This window comes from Papio anubis, unplaced genomic scaffold, assembly GCF_008728515.1.
Source record: "Papio anubis isolate 15944 unplaced genomic scaffold, Panubis1.0 scaffold75, whole genome shotgun sequence".
Lineage (NCBI taxonomy): Eukaryota > Metazoa > Chordata > Mammalia > Primates > Cercopithecidae > Papio > Papio anubis.
The window spans coordinates 50862-70495 of NW_022167723.1; the positions used below are offsets into that span (position 1 = coordinate 50862).

At 47.6% G+C, this 19634-nt stretch overlaps 1 protein-coding gene across 3 annotated transcripts in view; it reads right to left on the minus strand.

Annotated features, from left to right (window-relative positions):
- Nucleotides 1-4163: 4163 nt before the first annotated feature.
- Nucleotides 4164-19634, minus strand: part of LOC101009767 (talin-2) — a 253027-nt gene continuing 237556 nt past the window's right edge. For 2 of the 3 annotated variants that reach the window (XM_031662564.1, XM_031662565.1), the window contains 5 exons: nt 15418-15543; nt 13251-13313; nt 12932-13159; nt 9746-9871; nt 4164-8313 (listed from right to left, as the gene is read on the minus strand). In XM_031662564.1, the coding sequence (XP_031518424.1) occupies nt 8185-8313; nt 9746-9871; nt 12932-13159; nt 13251-13313; nt 15418-15543 (672 nt within the window). In that variant the 3' untranslated portion in view covers nt 4164-8184. The remainder of the gene's footprint in view (nt 8314-9745; nt 9872-12931; nt 13160-13250; nt 13314-15417; nt 15544-19634) is intronic. The other variant, XM_031662566.1, reaches the window with a different exon arrangement.

The following is a 19634-nucleotide window of genomic DNA, read 5'->3' on the forward strand; positions in this document are numbered from 1 at the left end:
TAGGAAAGCGACTTTCAGAGAAACTATTTTAGTCTGAGGCAATAATGTTGCCCTGTGGCATGGCAAGGCCACGGGGAGGTGGGGAGGAGGAAGAAGCCAGCTGTGGTGGGTGGTAGCTGTTTGGGAACAGGCTTTTTAAGTCTGTTCAAGTTCAAATCAGCCAGAGTCCAAAGCAGCTGACGCCAAGCAGGTCGTAAACACGAGTTACACACTGCATGGTCCGAAGTTTCCTCCCAGGCAGTCCATCTTTATTAAATACCTCACATGTCCAAGGCTTGGTTTTGGGTGCTAGGGAGGTTGCATGAGATCCCTGCTTGAGACCTAGATGAGGTTGCTGCACAGGCAAAATACTACCTAGTAACAGTAGACGGGGTATGTGACATGCTAAGAGGGGAGGAGAGACAGTAATCGCAATAGGATTTGGGAGCAGCGTTTCCCAAGGTGTGATCTTTGGAATATCTGTCCCTCAAAATATACTGAAATTAAAAACTGCTCCAAGGGCCTCCAAACTGGGGCAACCCCACATATTTATAGGCTCCTTTTGGAGATATCCAGTGCATATGAGTATCTTAAAGGCTCTAAGAAGTCTCATAGAGACTTATTAAATTATTAACCTGTTTACCTTTCATAGCCTGATTTCTGATACTTACCCATGAAATGCCTCCCTTCTCTCTCCAGGAAAACAGGACTACCTGATCTATCGGTGTCCCATGGAACCACACTGCCCCCTGTGGTCAGAACCACCCGGGATGCAGAACAGCAAGGACCGCAAACTTGGGTGCAGAGGGCTTTCCTCCACACAACCTGGGAAGCTCCGTGATTGGCAAACGGCTCTGTCAGGATCCATCGAGTCAGCAAACATAGGTGCCTCTAGGATGCAAGCCAGAGAACAGGGCTGTTTGTGGCTTGCTGGTAGCCAAGCAAAATGCCCCGATCCATCAGGTGAGCTGATGATGAGCTTGCAGGCATGGAGAATGTAGCACTGAGGCAGAGTGGCAGCCAGCCTTAAAGGTTTGTTGTGTCTTCCACTGCTTCCCTGGCCCCGCCTTCTTTTGGAATGGAGCCCTGATTCCAAGGAGTGCAGGCCCTGCCAGACAGCCTCCGTCCCTACCTGTCCCTCCAGGTTTAGACCTTGCATGGTCCTCTCCCCGCATCCCTCCTTCCTGCCTGCATGCCTACACCCTAAATGTTCTCTCTGCTCTATTCACTAGCACAGGCTGCTTCCCTTCCTTTGAGAATCTACTCCAGTCCACCTCCTCCTCAGTCCTACCCTCCCAAGGACCCTCCCTGAGGCTGGAGTCCTGCCGGCCTCCCACCACACTGGATAACTTGGCATTGCTCTCGTTTCTCCTTGCAGGAGACTGGCTTCTCCAGGGTGGTCTGAGATCTTTGGAGGGAAAGACTGTGCCTTGCCTTCTCCTTCCATCTCTTCTCATGCTCATAGAGTCAGGGAGCTGAGAGGACACCAGCCCGTCTCTCCCCTGGAGCCTCTAAGCACCTCTCCCTTCCTGCTTTCCCAAATGCCTCTGTAACACCACGGTGCTGGGTGCATGGGACTGAGGGCCTCCCTCAGGGCCCCTTCTCATCCTGGGCTACCCCAAGACTTGGACCCCATGTGGAACACGGTCAGCCTTCTGATGAATCCAGAAAGCATTTCTCCAACATTCAGTTGTGAGCTTAAGGGAATTAAACTTCTCTTTCTGAAAATAAGCTGCAGATTATCCTGAGAGAGGCCCAAACAGGCAGGAGACTCTGAATATGGCCACAAGAGCTCAGGCTGTTACTGCATCTCCTAGGTGCCAGCCCATGTGGGCAGGCTTTTCCGCCCACCACCCCCAGGTCAGCCTGGCCACAGAAGGTCTGGGCTGGGATTTCTCACCTTGGGGAGTTCAGGCAGCAAAACTCCTACAATTATGCTCTGCTTCGGTTGGAGGGTGTTCAAATAAAAATGCCTGGCAGAATATCTCTGAACCATATAGCTAGCTACCTGTGAACACTGTGGTTTTCAACCCAGGATAGAGCAGAGTTTTGGAGACACTCAGTGGGAATAAAGTAAAGCAAGGCTCTCTGTGACTGCAGGTTACAGAACAAGCTCGGTAGCACGGGCTCAGTGAGCCTCAGGATGTCCTCTTTCCCCCCCACCACAGACACGTGCAGACTTTGCCTCCCCTGCAGCCCTCACCAGCCCCTATGCTCACTGTCCCTGCTTGCCCAGGAGCTCCAGCACATCCCAGGCTCTGCCATATGCACACAGTTCCCTCTGTCCCCAGCTCCCTCTCCCTGTGTCTGCGTGCTTAATTTCCCACTGGCCAGGCTCAGACTGAGGTTCTCCCTAGGCTGTTGGTTTAAAAAAAAAAAAAAAAAAAAGCGTTGAAAACAAACTGGAATTTCAGTCCTTGCTTTGCCACTCACTAGCTGGGTGATCTTAACATAGTGGTTGGGAGATCCCAGTTCTGCTAGCTGTGTGGCCTTGGGCAAGTTACCTAACCTCTCTGTGCCTCAGCCTTGCTGTCTGAAACGGAGATAAGAGCACCCATGCATTGTACTGGGTATAGTTGTGAGGATTAAATAAAGGTGATAACGGTGAATGTCTTGCACATGGTAGGTGTAAGCTAACTTAGAGATGGACCACCGCTCCCCCATCCTACCTCTGGCAGCAGCCCCTCCCACTACAGCATCTCCCACTGGGCAGCTCTGTGGCCCAGCTCACCTTGCCCTCAATTTTTTACCTTGGAACCGAATTCATTTTCTAGTTGCTGACCTTTGTTAGTGCATCTCCTGCTTCCATCATGCATTTTCCCTGGACAGAATCTCTCTCCTGATCTCCTGCAGTGATTCATCTGATAACTGGACCGGAAGTGCCCTCCCTGACACAAGGCCCCTCACGCTGTGCTCCTGGCTGCCGTCCTCTCTGGCCTCACTGAATTGTTCACCTCCTTAGGCAACTGCCTCTTCAGAAACCCAGGTCTACGTAAGTGCGGTTCCTGCAGCCTGGAGTGCCACCCCGTCCCTTCTCTGTCTGGGGAACTCCTATTCAGTAGGAGTCAGGCCAAATGTCCTCCTCTTGGAAATCCTTCCCAGCTTCAGGGCTCTGCCCTTGACTCCCACGGCCATGGGTCAATGTTTGCCCTCCTTGGACTGTGACCTCCTCCGGGAAGTAGGCTCGGATCCCCAGCGTTCTATACACAGCAGGGGCCGGGGCACGTCCAAGTTAAGGTCTGAGTTGACAGGGCAGCCTGACTGAGCTGCCTGTGCAGAGGATCTGAATTCCTACAGACATGACCACTTCTGCATGAGTCTTGGTGTGCCGTTCTGCAAAATGGTCACACCACCTTCCCCACGGCTGCCAAGGGCTGGGCTCCAGCTGTCCAGCAGCACCGATCTGACACACAGGAGACTCGCTGAGTCCTCTTACCCCTTTCTGGTTGGCTCAGGCTTCCCACCTTCGCTGTGCGTATGGTCAGCCCCAACCTCATTTTTGTTGTTCTTGTTAAGTCAAAGATATAAAAACCTTCATTATCAACTGGCTTAGAAATCCTAAATCATCCTTTTAAGGGTGAAAAAAAAAAATTATCTTATTGGTTGTTAGACACAGCAGTGACTCTCTTCGTTGCTATGGTGATTCTTTGACACCCCCTCTTGCAGATTAGAAATGCCTCACATTTTTCTAAGTCTGGCTGCCCCTCACAAACAGGGATTTCTGGCCTGGCAGTTCCCACTCCCAAACAGGAAGGAGGGCCTGGCAGCCTCTGGGGATTGCAGTTGTGGCCTCAGCTGTCAGAAGTGAACCTAAACCTTCCTGTGTCAGGGCCTGGGTCAAGTTTGGAGATGATCCCATATGCACTTCTGTATTTAACTGGGCAGTCTTCCGACAGAGGTGGTATGTAAAGCCAAAAAGTCCCCAAGCTACTTGTCCAGGACGCCTGCTCCTGGAATTTCTCCAAGTTAACTCTTGTGTGAGCAAAGCTACATGAAATTCACTGGCACCCTGTGGCTTCGCGTCTGTCACTCACTCACACACACGTGCGTGCTCTCTCTCTCCTGACATAGCTCTGGTAACTGTGGAGCTAGTCCTCAAGGTGGAAATCTACTCTCACGATAAAGACGGTTTCCTCCCCCTTCTTGTCCACCTTCCTCCCGTTCCCATGAGTCCTCCACACAGGTTTGTTCCTTTAAAGGTTTATTTCTGGCAAATAAAAAAAATAACTTATGTGGTTAGATAAATTAATGTATGTGATTAGACAGGACACAGGGCAGAGCTGAACGTTCCTGTTTTCTTCTGGATCTTGAAGGCTGGTGAGAGGCAGCTGAATGAGACCCAGCCTCGTGTTTTGTGGGATGAAGAGATGCAGATAAAGTGACTCAGGTACATTGATGCTCCCTGGAGGGCTGGGAGGTGGGCTCAGAGGAAGAGGCCGAATCCAAACCTTTTTTATTGAGAAGAAATAGTTCTTCTTTGTAGCTTAAAAAGAAAAAACCGAAGCTCTGCACACAGTCATCCGTAATGACCATAAACATAACATACCAAGCACAGGCTCAGAAAGATGGAGCAACAGACTGAGGACATTTTCCACATGGTACTTGGGGATACCTTTGGGAAAGATGCCTTCCCCAGCAGAGGCCAGCACTGTGGAGACAGAGGACCAGAGCCACTACTAGCACAGTTGTCAAGGTCTTTTGCTTTCTGAACTCGGGACCACTGCCTTTTAGCCTGAGGTGAACGTCTCCAAATTTCTTGGGTTTGGTAAGTCTCAGAAGCAGCCAGCCCCTCGGTCAACGGAGGGTACCTTTCCTTCAGGAATCTGAGAATGGAACATGCAGATAGTCTCTGCTGGGGGTCTTAGGGCCAGAATCCCAGAAGCCTTTCCGGAGTCCAGAACCTGAAAGCTGGGAGAGAAGATTCTGGCAACTACCTGCCAGGGAGGAAACCAAGGCTCCTCAGGGAGCAGCCTGCGAGTTCCCCAGGAGCAGAGCCCATGGCTTGCTCACCACTTCTGACCTGTGTCTGGTTGCTTCATGAGGTGTTGCTGGCTTTGGCATCACTTTGGAGGTGGGGTTTACTCTCAGGCTATGGTGAATTTTGGTTATAATTTTTGATGAATTAGGAACAGGCTTTAGTTGCCTGTGAACGTACTAAGACAGCCGGAAAGCAAGCAGGTGAGACCCAGGAGAAGCTCAAAGGGTTTTCCCTGATAAAAGCATATGCCATGAGGCTGCAGGCAGCTCACTTCTTAAGGCCCATGCACAGGTTGCAGGCTGGGCAGCTGCCTCTGCAGCCGACCTGGAGGGACTGCGATGACCGACTGCAGGGCCAACCAGGAATTCAGGAACCTGCCTGCACAGACGGCCAGGGCCACAGCTGGCTGGACACCGGCAAAATTTAAACAAGGGCTGTTCATGTCACCAAACATGACCTTAGCTTCCCTATCTAAAGACTTCTGAAAGGCAGAACCAAGTAAAATCCAAATTTTCAAGTCACTGGGCAGTTCTGAAATCCACTTCAGGTTCCCCTTTTGGCCATCAGGAACAGCAATTTCTGGCACAAAAAATCAGCCCAAGGATTCAAAAAGCCCTCAAGGAGCAGAGGGGCGTGAGAAGAAACACATCCACACAGCTGCTCCCTCTTCACACAGACACATTTCTGTGCTCCAGACCTGGGACCATTTTTACGCCGACACCACTCCCTTCCTAGATGCTCTGGAAGTTCACACTCCCAAATGAACTCATGCCTGTGTTACTGATTTTCCTTTGAAGAACCAGAAGGCCCCCTCAGTGCCAACTGAGGACACTGCGGTAATGCTTATTAAATAACACCCAGACAAGGCATGGCCCTTCAACCATCTTATGAACTGAGAAACCACCATGCCGGCCACGAGGCCATTCACATACACATAAGCAGGGTGGATGAGGAAAGGACAGATGAGAAACTGGGACCACACCAGGTGATAACTGAGAACCAAACTCCCCAAAGCTCCCAGCACTGGATGACTCCAGAAAGGTGAGTATTTATACAGCTCCTACAAAAATAAACTTTCTTCGACGCCTGTTCTTTAGAGTTGTAAAGGACAGGCCTTTGCATTTGGTTTGTCTCTGGAGGTTTTTCTGGTATCAAATGCAGTAAAGGTTTTAAACGACTCTGAGGCAGGGTGGGAGAACTCACCGCCTGCCCCTGCCTCGGTCCTGGGGTTCCAGGATGTGACGGGGGACAGGCGGAAGAGGGCAGCTGCCCTGGGCATAGCATAGAAGAGCAGAGGGTGGGGTGGGCTGGGCCACAGAGGGGCTCCCCAGAGCCCTGTTACAGGAGGCCATTAACACATGGTGACTCTGAGCATTGGGGTCTGACTTCTGAGGGTCTCTGGAAGCACGTGTGCCCCTCCTCTCAGTGTCCAGCCAGGGCAGGCATAAGGTGTTGGATCAGCTCCACTTAAAGAGAGTGAGCCAAGGGTGTGCCAGCTTTTCCCCAAGAGGCTAGGGCTCTAGCAGCTCCCCTCCTCTTCAGAACTGGTACCCACACACTGTCAGTGTCCTACACACTCTCTCACTTGCTTTTCCTTTACAGTGTCTTTTCTCTAACTTCACTGGTCTGAAAAAAAAATTCTAATACATGCAAGCACTTACAAGTAACTTACGGGAAGCTGTCAGAAGTTTATATATTTTAAAACCATGACATGGGCTAGAATCTGGTGAAACAAGATCATCAGGCAAGGTCGAAAGGTGACATCTTTGAAGGACCAAAGCACCCACTTTCCCCCGTCGGTGGAACTTTGAAACTATAGTGTGGATGGAGTCTGAGACACGACAGCACACCAGAAAGAGAGGCAGAGGGTGAGTGCCTTTAACTGTTACCAGTTTTGTAAATCATGTACTTCCGTTAACTTTTACCTCCCCCACTGTGAATTTTCAGACACTCTTGCTCCCTGGCATTAGACTCTGTCAAGCCATTCATCTTCCATGCACTGCCTTGGCTAAAGGCGCAGATTAAGGGTAAATTCAAGGGCTTCCGGTGCCCTTCCCATGGGAGGGCTCTGAAAAGAAAAGGGGAAAGAAAAGAGGGGAAAAATACAAAATTGTGGACGTGTGACATCCAGAAAATGAACTCTGAAAAAATCTTATGTCTTCACTTATGTGATAATAAGTAAAACTATCTTGTTAAAGGTTCACATTGATTTTAGGATGCATTTAGATTTTCTAAATATCAAGACAGAAAAAAAGGCGTCTTGGGTTGGAGGGCAGGTGACAGGTTTGTAAGCAGATGCTTTCCAATCCGGGCTTGTGACCATTCTGAAGGCATAGAAACCAGCGTGGGACCTAAAGATGACTCACTGAGGAAGCTCTTTATGCCAGCAGAATCCCCACCCTGGACACTCAGGAGACGAGCGTTCCACTGACTGTCAAATGGGAGCCGTGGGTTTGTGTGGATGAGTCTGTATGAACTGAAACAGCCTCTGCAGAGGAAGGAGCCCACAGATTTTATTATAGCCCCTGCTCACCAAGCCCGGACGGCCTCCCACAACTCTGCCCTTTGGACTATGGAGGGAAAAAATAATTGTTCAGTTTTCTGAGCCACAAAATACAAGATGGGTCTAGGTTGTACAAGGAGCTTACACACGGAGGCAAGAAAGCGTGCAAACAGGAGCGGGAATTTTTCACCCCCTGGGTGAGCCAGTGCTCAAGACATGGAAGGAGGACCTCAGTCACCCTCCCGGAGTCCACACGGGTTTGTTTCTGGCTTTTATGAACCATGTCCAACTCCAGCTTCCGTCTTCTCCTGAGAGGAAGAAGAGTATTCTATGACATCAATGATTTTTGTCCCTGTTACAGTGCCACAAAGAGGTCCAGGAGCAGGCCTAAGAGAAGGACCAACAAAAGCAAACGTGTCTGAGAACGACATAATACTGACTTTTCTTTGTTGGTAACAGTCCACGAAATGTGCACCCCTCTCTCCTGAGACACAGTGAGGCAGGAGGGGAGGCGGCAGAGGAGCTGTGGGTAGGACATTGTACCGTGTGACATCACGATCATGCAGCCGGTGCCGACGGGACAGAGATGTGAGAACAAGCACGCAGGGCTCCAGGCTCACCCCGGGGGGAGGTGGGCAGTTTCCAGGTAAGTGCCCAGCCTCTCAGGAACACTGTCCAGTTCAGCCAGGGCCATCCCTTGGGACTTGCCATCTGGGCGCGCACCTTAGCCCTCATCTTCCCTCAGCTCGGTGGGTAAAAACTTATACTGCTGCTGGCGGATCTGGGCCAGTTTTTTCCTTGCTTCTTCCAGTTCTCGCTCTTTCTTTAGCATTTCTTCCTGGGCAGCGATGATCTAGAAAGAAAGCAACAAGCTGGATGGACCTAACGCTTTCTAGAAAACCCTCCCCACACCCCAGTGCTCATGTGAGCTCCACGGCTCCCGTGACCATGGGGCACTGCAGCACATCAGGAACAGTCTTGGCTCTGGAGACCAGCCTCTGTCACTGTTTGGGGTTTGAGACTAACGACCCAGCCGAGCCATGAAAACATGCTCGGTCTGCCCGGTGATTTAACAGCAAACATCTACTACAGCCTTCCTATGTACCAGGCTCTGGTGCAAATACTCTTCACTGAAGTGGCTGCTCTGTGAAGCACGCCCAGTTGAAAGTCTTGTTTTTCCAAGAAGAAATCTGAAGCTGAGCGATGTAGGTCCACTTGTCTGGAGTCACCCAGCCAGTGGAGGAAGACCTGGTCCAGGTATGGGCAAAGCTAAAGCGGAACCCTGAACCACCAGATGGCCCTCAAATGCTTATTTCATGCTTTTAAGGTGTGATCTGAGGAAGATTTGCTAACAGGTATTGTGTGAAAAGGGAAAGTTGTGTTCAAAAAAGCAAAGTCAGTTCCTTTCCTGGCTTTCCAGAGCCTTTCCTAGGCTAATGACTATCATTACCAGGGCGGGGTTATTGAATGCAGTATTCTCCAGCCTTATTTGATCAGAGCCCCTTTGCTGTGAAACTTCTCATGAGAAACACATTCTGGTAAAAACACATGCAGTGCATAGCCAAACACAGGGCGTGCTTCAGGAAGAGCTAAGGCAGGCATGGGGCTTGAGTAACTTCAGTGCTCCTGGTGTGGACAAATAAAACAGCCCCCTAAAATGGATTTATGAGATGGACACACATCAAAAAGTGCAAGCCTGACTTCCTAGAGCTTTCTCCTCACTCCCATGCATGAAAATGTCATCCTGCCTAAGTCAGAATCCCAACTGCTCTTGTAACAGTGCTGGGAGAGGGAAAGCATGCTTTCTCTGCAGAGCCCAATGTCTGGAGCGGGCAGTAGCTCCAAATGTATTTTATTTAAATAATATTGCTGTCCTCCATTTTTGTTCTTCTTCTTTTCTACAATAGAATCCTTGATTTTTATCTAGGCAAATGCTACTCAAAAAAGAATACGACATTGCCCAGCCTCCTGTGCAGGGAGCTGACCAACATATGTGAGAGGAAGTAATGCCTGCAGCTTAGGGTCATGGCCTCCCCTCCTTGCCGGATGGAAAGCTGAGGGGGCTACTGAGCCAAATGGACCACATGGCCAAAGGTAACATCTCAGGGATGGTGAAATAGCAAGGCAGACGGACCTGGCTCTCAGACACGAAGGGAACACCACACCGTCTCTGGTACATGAGGAAGAAATAAACTTTCATCTTGAAGTCACTGTTCTTTTGTCTCTCTGTTATAACCTGACACCTACCTCGGGAAGTAAACACTATTCTTGATTCAATTACAAACCTGAGCAATGCCCCCCACAAACTTGGTTTTCACTACAACATCGTCATCATCAGCTTTGCCAAATGCTGCCTTCTGGGCTGCACGGACAAGATTGTCTGAGGCTCTTTTCACAGCATTTCCTGCCGCCTGGAGAGTGAACAAAACATACATGATATCATTAGAAACAGCCATTTGGGCCCGGCAAGAATAGACATGAAGGTACAGTTTGTGAGACTGTGAGTCAACTGATTATCCAGTTACAACATGAAGTTCTCCAGCCAGCGAGTACCCATCTGTCTGTCCATCCATCCATGGAGTCTACCAACACTGGGACTGGACACTCACAGATGAATGAGACAAAGTGCCTGGCCCTCAAGGAACACTCATTTTTGAGGGGAATTATAATTATGTAAATGTTTAATAAATGATTCCAGCAATGTGATACGTGTGTTAACAGAGGCAAGCCTGAGTTCTGCCTCCTTGGTCTGGAAAACCACTCCCCTGCCTCCATCTGATTTAGCACATACTTGAGGACTTGGCGCAGACATCACTTCCGCCTGGCTCCCTTAGCTCTACCCACACCCTCTCCCTGTGTGTGCCTGGAGTGTGCTGTGCCGGCATCACTGCAGCCTTTATCATGCTTGTGGCTGGCTGTCCCCTCCTGGATAGTCAGCAACTTGAAGGCAGGGACGGTGACTGGAATCCCTGCATCCCCAGCAGCGGCACTGTGGCTGTCCACAGTTGGTGCTCACTGAAGGCTTTGAGGGAATGAAGGGCTACCCTCGTGTGGAAGGGCTGGGAGCCTCACAGTAACTATGGCCTTGTGCACGTACTTTTAGGGTCTCAGCTGGGCTTTGCACCACAGGCTCTTAAGATGGAGCGATTGCTAGAGACAGGTAAAGAAGAGCTTTTCGGTCTTCCTTAAGGGCTGTTGCCTGTATTGGCTTATTTTTAATGCTCATGAAGCATGTCCCCAGGGACATGCCAGCTGAGGTTTGGAGTTTTCTTCTAAAAGTGGTTAAGGCTTCATTAAACCTCTCGTATTTCTTGTCCAGCGCCCCCTCAGGGTTGAAGGTTTGTGCTTGAGGGTTTGCCATCAGAAAGCTGAGAGTTCTTCTCATTCAAAGTTAACTGCCCAGCCTGGTCTGTGAACTCAAGAGCCCAATGCAAACTATGAGGGCTTGCACAGGATGGGAAGGGAACCAATTAATATTTGACAAGTAATCACCATGTGCGTATTCGCCAGAGGGTTTATCAGGTCAGAAATCTTTAGCCTGCTTTTCTGATGTGAAACTGAGGTTAAGAAACCTAAGATTTGGGCCGGGCGCGGTGGCTCACGCCTGTAATCCCAGCACTTTGGAAGGCCGAGGCGGGCGGATCACAAGGTCAGGAGATCGAGACCATGGTGAAACCCCGTCTCTACTAAAAAAAAATAGAAAAAATTAGCCGGGCGCAGTGGCGGGCGCCTGTAGTCCCAGCTACTCGGGAGGCTGAGGCCAGAGAATGGCGTGAACCCGGGAGGCGGAGCTTGCAGTGAGCCGAGATTGCACCACTGCACTCCAGCCTGGGCGACAGAGCAAGACTCCGTCTCAAAAAAAAAAAAAAAAAAAGAAACCTAAGATTTGGTAGCTAGCAAGTTCTACATCTGGGATCTGCACCTAGGTCCATCTAGCCCCAGGGAACTCCTGAGTCATTTATAAGGGGCTCAAACACAACACTGCAGCATCCAGTTAAATCGGTAATGATGGGAACAAGAGCGATGCTGCATTCGATCTGTGTAAATCCTTAGGACCTAACAAAGCACTGTCATATCCATTCTCCTATTTGACCCTCATAAGAGTCAGTGTGGATGGCTCTATCCCCATTTTACAGATGAAGCCCCTGAAAAGTTTTCAGTGATTTATATAAGATTACACACCTAAAAAATGGCAGAAGCAGGACCTGAACCAGGTCTCTTAACTCAGGATGTTTTCCTCACAAATGTGCCCCAGACCCAGAAATCACATATTCACAAACACACAGCTCCTCAATTTTTCCCTGGGTTTATCCCAGGTATCAAATAAAGGTGAGGGAGGTGGGTCAGAGAGGGACTCAAGAGTCCAAAACAACAGAAATGCACTTTAGGCCTTTTACAGTAAAACAAGAGTTCTGAGCTTTGGTAGAACTATTCAAACATTTCTGCCATTTATGATTTGCTTCATGACTGATGTAAACATACTTTTGGCAATACAGACGATCTGCATTTTAACACTTATAATAAAAAAACTTGAAAATTGGAAACAAAATGTCCAACGTATAGAGAAATTCTGGCGTAATCAGTTGATGCAATATCATGCAATCATTAAAAATGGAACTCATGAAGAATGGGCCAGCTAGCTTTGCATAGAGAAGTTAATGAAGCCTTATCTTCAAGGAAAAAATACATATGATAAAATGTTAAGTGAAAAAGCAGAATGTATCTTGCCATGATTACAACTGGACAATATTTTATATGTAGATAAAAATGAACAGAAAACAATGATAACGTTTGATATATGAAGATGTTGGGGGCCGTGTGATTTTTTTTTCATTTAAGCATTTCTTTTATTGTGTTTAAAATATTTTTACAATTCAAGCAATCAGGAAAATGTATCTGCTTTGGGAAGGACTTGATTGTTACCTTCCTAACATGTTCTCTGGGCTCTGGGAAGCAGCCACAATCTCATATAATCTCAGTTCCTTTACTCCCTTCTGTAGCAGACATTGGCTGAAGGCCTCCTCTGAAGCAGGCACCAAGTTAGTAACATGTGAGAGGCACAGATGAAGGTGTGGTATCTGCATCTAAGAGGCTCACAAGCTGCTCACGGACAGACCTGCAGTGGTAACATGTGATGGGAACCTGAGTGGTCTGCCTAGGGGCTCTCAAACAACAGAAGAGGGATAAGCTGCCCAGACACTGGGAGTCAGGGAGGGCTTCCCAGAACAGAGGACTTTGAAGATGAGTCACAAAGGACAAGTAGGGGTCTGCTGGGTTGGGCTGGTGAGGAGCAGGGCCCCAGGGCATGAGACCAGAAGGCACACGCGGAGAATGGCAGCTTGGCGGGGCAACAGTGGAGGATGCATGGACGCACGCAGTAGATGAGGCTGCAATGTGGACAGAGCTGGCTGATGGAAGGCCTGGTGGGGCATGCCAAGGAAGTGAGGCTTGTCCCCTTTGGTGACACTTACCCGCTCCAACAGGAGTATTTTCCCACCAGCATCAGTGACCATTACCTGTAGCCGCCTCATGGCCTCTGAATCCTGGTCGGCCTTCACCTTGCAGGCCACCAGCAGCTGAGCCGTGGAAGCGGCGACCTGCTTGGCAGATGAGATGAGCTTCTCCTCACTGGCGTGTCCCTGAACAGAGGCATTGGCCGCCTCACAGAGACTGCTGGTCGCAGCCGCCACCATCCGGGCCTGGGGACAGTCAACAGAGAAGTGACCCAAGGCCCAAACCTCCCTCAGGGGACCCAAAAAGCAAACTGGGAGGAAGGAGAAGGCAACTCACAGCAGAAATCAGCCCCTGTGACCACTGTCCGTCGTCTGCAGCATTGGCAGGGATGGAGCCCACCTAGAGAAGAGAGTCGAGAAATTGGCCATGAGGGCAGGCAGCCCCAGTGGTCACAGCCCCTCGTCCCCACACCTTGCTCAGGAACCAGACGTGCACCCCACTTGGTGCCTCCTGCCAACAGCACAGGCCTAAGAAGGGAGCAACCTTTCTCATGTGGGACGCAGGCCATGCCAAGATTGCATAGCACATCCCGGCAAGTTTCGCCACCAAGAGGAAATGGGAAATGCTAAGAATGGCTCCATTTAGCTGCCAGGTACTGCATTTCTGGGAAACGTCTCAGGAATGATGGCCTGGGGCTGTCTTTCTACACTTACTCCTCTGCCGAGCTTTCTCCATTTCAAATGCGGGAGCCACTAGGCCTCCTTTTTTCATCGTCTAAGGGAAATCTAAATCTCTCCCAATTACTGACCCTGAAAACCACACTGTGTTTCTGGCAGATGATGTTAAAAAAGTGTGGTGTACCTCCCTCTGGTACAATTGAGTGCAGACCCTGGTCTTAAGGAAATACCATTTTGTCAGGGGTGGGAGAGAAATTAAGAGGCTGGAAGAAATACAGATCTCTGTTTCTATTTAGAAATCACAGCAGCAAGTAGAACATTTTCTGTCCACAGCTAGAGAGAGAAGCGACAGTAGGAAATACGTTCAAGCTTGTGGGACGTGCCTGATGAGGTAAGAGATGAGTATCTCAATTTGAATATGAAATTGGGGGTGTGTAAACAATGACAGGGTCATATCAGGGCTTGCTGAATGTCAGGTAAAACTCCAAGGTCCTGCCTATAATCCTATAGTTCACCCAAGTCTGGCTGAACCTCCGTCACCAACTTTTTAAATGCTTGAACACAAGTTCCTTGGAGGGCAGTTAGGGACTCTGCCATATCCAAGTTGGATTCTCTAGTATCTAAGCAATGTGTTGGACACATAGCCCTTTATGAATGTTGAAATAACCAGGATTTTTTTTTGACATAGGATGTTCTGTTCAATGACACATTTGTGGTCTTTACACGTTGACCAGCCAACAAGAACTTGCTGAGTACAGGAAGGACAAGGTTGGCAGAATGCTGGCTCTACAGGGGATCAACAGGAAGGATGGAGAGAACAGCTTATGTGCCAGGTGGGGAGACAGACACGGACCAATACTGAATAACATACAACACAATGGTTTAGAAAGAGAATTCAAGGTATGTAGACTGGACTAAGCTGTGGCTGAGCTCACAAAAGACTTCCTGGAAGAAGATGCACGGCCTATGGTCAGGCACAACCTTCCTGTCTGTAGTGTGAGTTCTCGAGTCAAGACACAACTTGCCTCCACCTATCTGTACGCTGATAGCAAAGGCCTTTTAATATCAAACAGAAATGAATGACAATGATGGTGACCACATTTTCCAAACCCACGACTGGTCAGCTTTCTGTGGGGCCTCTCCATTTGAGAGGCTCTCTGAAAGCCAGTGTGGATAGGATGGTTCCATGTGTATGTAAATCACAAGACACATGCAATATGTTAAATCAGAAGACTGTTCCATATCCAGAATTACTAATGTACTAATAACCCTTTGAATCCTCGAAAAACAACTATACTTTTATGCTAAAGTAGATCAAATGGGTGACTAAAGATAAAGCTGAAGAAACTGCAGAATTAAAATCTGACTGGCCCTTTCACCAGCAGACTCAGGAAAGTGCTAACTGCAAAGTTGGCCAGTATTCAGCTCTCCAGTCCTGAAAACAAACGCAGCCCTTTGGAGCTGGAAAGTGGTATCATAAAAGCCGCCGACTGCGGTGCTTCTAGAGTGGCCCACCAGGAAAATATGACAGTTTACATCTTTACGTAGCCTAATGTACAGTGGGAATATAAATGTCTCATTCAGGCCCCAATCACTGCCTGGAATGGGATGCTTTCCTTAACAAGAAGCAGATGAGAGGCCCAGAAGCCAAACCTCTTATTCTGTTGGTCTGAATTCTGTAGTTTTCAGTCGGTCAGCACAGAGAGTGGCAATTCAGGGAGGGAAGGTATTGCATGTGTTTCCTTGGACAGGACAAAGGCTTGTAGCTCTTTTCCTGAGCCCTCAGAGGCATGAGTGTCCCCCATGTGGTCAGCAGCTTTACCCACCTTTCCTTGGGCCACCAGCTCCCTCTGGGCTGCTGAGGCCGATTTGACCAGGGCGCTTGTGGCAGCGGCAATGGATTTAGCAGCTTCCAAGATCTGTTCCTCAAAGTCCAGGGTCTCATCTGCTTGCTATAACCAAAAGAAAACAGCATCACATGCAATTCACATCCACAAAGCGCTCTTTCTTCCAAACTACTTACTGCCGGGTCACCTGGCTCTTCACCTGCCTATTGTTTTTTGTTGACAAACCACACCTGAAATGGGATGGTTCCTTAACAAGAAGCAGACTACAGGTCCCCTGTGCTAACTTCCAGGACTCTACGTCAATTTGGTTAAGCCACCCTCAGGTCACACAGTGTTGAAGATGTGGCTGGTACCTTTCAGGCATTAAAAGACAATGGCCAGACACAGCAATACTTTTCTTTGTATGTGTGGTAAAATATATATAACACAAAATTTACCCTTTCACTTAACGTTAAGTATTAATACACTGACATTGTTGTACAACAGCAACACCAGGATAGAAAGGTCAGGCTGCCTCTCCACCTGCAGCCCCTTCCCCCTGACTCCAAAAGGAAAAAGCTGTTAGCGTGACACCCACAGAAATTTGAAATCGGGAAATTCAAAGACAGGCTCATTTTCTGGAACAGAATCTTTAAAGATATACATTCACTGTGAATAAAATACACTCAAATGGTTTTAGCAACATCAATAACCAAAACCAAAACAATAAAATCAAAACAGTGTATCATAGCACTCACTCTCTTCCAGAGCCGAAGCCTCAAAAATGGACTTAAAAAAGGAAAGATGGGTATCACTTCTCAAAAGTCATCTTTTTTCTGGGTAAAAATTAAAGCCAAACAGCACTGGCATTTCTGTGGCTGAGCACTGAGACAGTTATAGACCAAGCACAGACTGCCCAGTGGTGAAAAAGAAACCAGGGCAACACGACATCAAGGTGGAGCTTGTTCTGTCCCCTGGACACCCGAGGCACGGGCTCCACCTTGGGGAGAACATTGGACACTATTGTGTAGGTGTTATCAGACCGTTAGGGCTCTGCTCTACATTCACCACCATCTCCTTTGCTGCTAAAACAACTCAAGAAGTTGAAGAGAAGCTTTGGAGAAGTGGGACAAGTATAAAGACTGTGGTCCCAGGCTGCATGGGTTGGAGCACCACAGTTTTGTGGGGGGTGGGAGGTGGGGTGGTCAGATTAGACCTGTGTGGTAATATTCCATGACTCAAGGTCAATTTGGTTAAGCTGCCCTCAGGTCACACAGTGTTGAAGATGTGGCTGGTACCTTTCAGGCATTGAGAGATGATGGCCAGGACCAGTAATATTCTCTTTGTATGTGTGGTAAAATATATGTAACACAAAACTTACCCTTTTATCCAATTTTAAGTGTACAATTCAGTGGCATTATAGACATTCACACTTTGTGCCAACAGTAATACATTTTTAAGAGTGCCTACTGTGTACCAAGTATTTTGTTAGGCACTTCTACATACAATGACTTCTCACCAAAAAAAAAAAAAAAATCTAATATTGGAATTATCTTTATCCTTATTTTTACAGTGAGAAAACCCAGGCTCAGGAAGGTAGATTATTGGACCAAGGTGATGTGGCAGCATGAAGAATCTAAACCAGAATCAAACCTAAATCTCACTCCAAAATAAGGCACTCTAACTAGCCGAAGCCGCCCCTTAGGGTATCCGTGAGGAATGGTTTGTGCCAGAGGTTCAAAGTCAGCTTGCTAACGCTCCCGTGTGAAACGTCAGACAGGAGGGATACAATTCTTCTCCAGTTCTCCATTCTTAATGCCATATCTTGAACCATGAAAGGTGCTAATCCTTTTTCTTTTGCACTTCTAGTGGATCTGAATGATGGCGGCATTTCAGAAGTTCTGAGACAGAACTTGTGCACTGTTTCTTAATGCTGACCAAGTCTTGCTCTAAGAGTATTTAGGACAGAAATGAATTTAGTTCTACTGGACTCATTTTGGATTGGTGGAGTATAGAATTTGGTGACTGAAATACAGAAATGATCTGCCGTAAGACACTCTCGCATAAAAGGAACTCTTGTGTAGTCCACAAATAAATTACAGTAGGCTCTAATTTATACGTATTAAATATATAAATAATATATATTTAAAATGTATATTTTAATAACCTTGAGATTAAGAGCTTTTCTGGAAATTCATTCTGCCAAAGAATGTCAGGCACATAACAGATTAAAGCACTAGGGAAATCACAGAATTTTTGACTCCAAACTCCTCATCTCATTTTGCAGATGAGGAAACGGAGGCTCGTGGGAGCTCTTCACGGCGGCTCCTGAAGTCTCCCATGCTCTTGTCGCAGGTGGCCTCAACTACACTATGGGTTCCAAGCCCGAGTCCACTTTACAGTGTGGAATACTCTGTCAGATTTTCGGTTTCCCAAATTTTAAGATTTTAAAAAATGCAATTTCCTTAAAATTAAGCGCTAAATCTTTAGCAGGGGTAGATACGATAGGATAATCTCATCACAACCGATTTTAAGAGCCTCTCCCACATCTTTCGCTGCCTGGGAGGTTTTTTTTTTTTTTTTTAAATACATGCTTGTAATATTCAACTTGGAAATATTTTTGACAGCCACAGATTTTTCTGGTAATGGCAACTATTGTAATGCTCTTTGATGAGTTTTCATTTTTCTTTCCGTAACATCACTATGCTTTAAATCGGACACGGCAGAAGGCCTTATCTCTGGGAGACATTTGCTCTGATTAGAAAGTATTAGAGATTCTCTCTAGAAAGGATGACTGGGATGGCACAGGGATGGAGGGCTAATGTTAGATGCTACAGTTTGGGCAGAGTATCCTGATGAGACCTGCCTTCTGACTGCTGGTCCCTATTTTCCTGTATGCCAGGTTTATGACTAAGATGCACTGCCCACCCTATCTCTACTGCTGAAATCAGACACCAATACTTAATGTGTCCTCATACCATACAACTTCTAGCCTTAGAGAAAATGGGATCTCCCCAAGCCAAGGAGACGTGGTCAAAAACCCAGGTGACCCATCAGTTCCAGCTCCCAGCAGCATGCAGAATGGAATAAGCGAGAAGGTAGGAAGGACACACATTTAACCACATCACAAGAAGAGAAACAGAATTCGCTTGGTCTTCAAAGGACTTTCCTAGATAAAAGAATCACAATGAAAATGCAGAATTTGTTAATGGAACAGTCCCCACTGCAGCTGAGAGACTGGGAGACTAAGAGGAGCAACGTGGTGCACAGTGACTCTGGGGAAGAATGTGGAGGCTGGGCCCCTCTCACGGAGCTCTCATTCCCACCTCTTCACCAGAGAGGCTCAGTTCATTGGTGTCTTAAGGTCCTCTTTAGCTGAGACGTTACTGACCTGACCAGGGTCCGTCAGGTCTGCCCCTCTGGTTTACAGAGGGGACAATGGAATCCTCACTTCTGGCTTTTTCATTCTTTCAGCAATTGGATCATGTAAAGACCCACTAAAATCTTTTAAACATTATGACTACTCCTGTGCATGTGGCTATTTATATTTCTTTAGAACTACTGGCATCAAGCTAAAGCAAGGAACTTAAGAAAATAGTTTCATTAAACAGGATAATAGTTTCATTAAACCAGGATAGTCTTTAGCCACAAAAAAGAATGAGATCCTGCCATTTGCAACCACATGGCTAGAACTGGAGATCCTTATGTTAAGTGAAATAAGCCAGGCACAGAAAGACACACATTGCATGTTCCCACTTATTTGTGGGATCTAAAAATCAAAACAATTGAACTCATGGACATAGAAGAATGGTTCTCAGAGGCTGGGAAGGGCAGTGAGGGGCTGGGAGGTAGGGATGGTTCATCAGCACAAAAAAATAGAATAAGGCCTACTATGTGATAGCACAACAGGGTGACTATAGTCAATAACTTAATTGTACAATTTAAAGTAATTAGAATAGTGTAATTGGATTGTTTATAACACAAAGGATAAATGCTTGAGGGGATGGATACCCCATTCTCCATGATGTCCTTATTTCACACTGCATGCCTGATATAGCTTGGCTGTGTCCCCACCCAAATCTCATCTTGAACTGTAGCTCCCAGAATCCCCACGTGTCATGGGAGGGACCTGGTGGGAGGTAACTGAATCATGGGGGCGGGTCTTTCCTGCGCTGTTCTCGTGATAGTGAATAAGTCTTATGCCACCATATGAGACG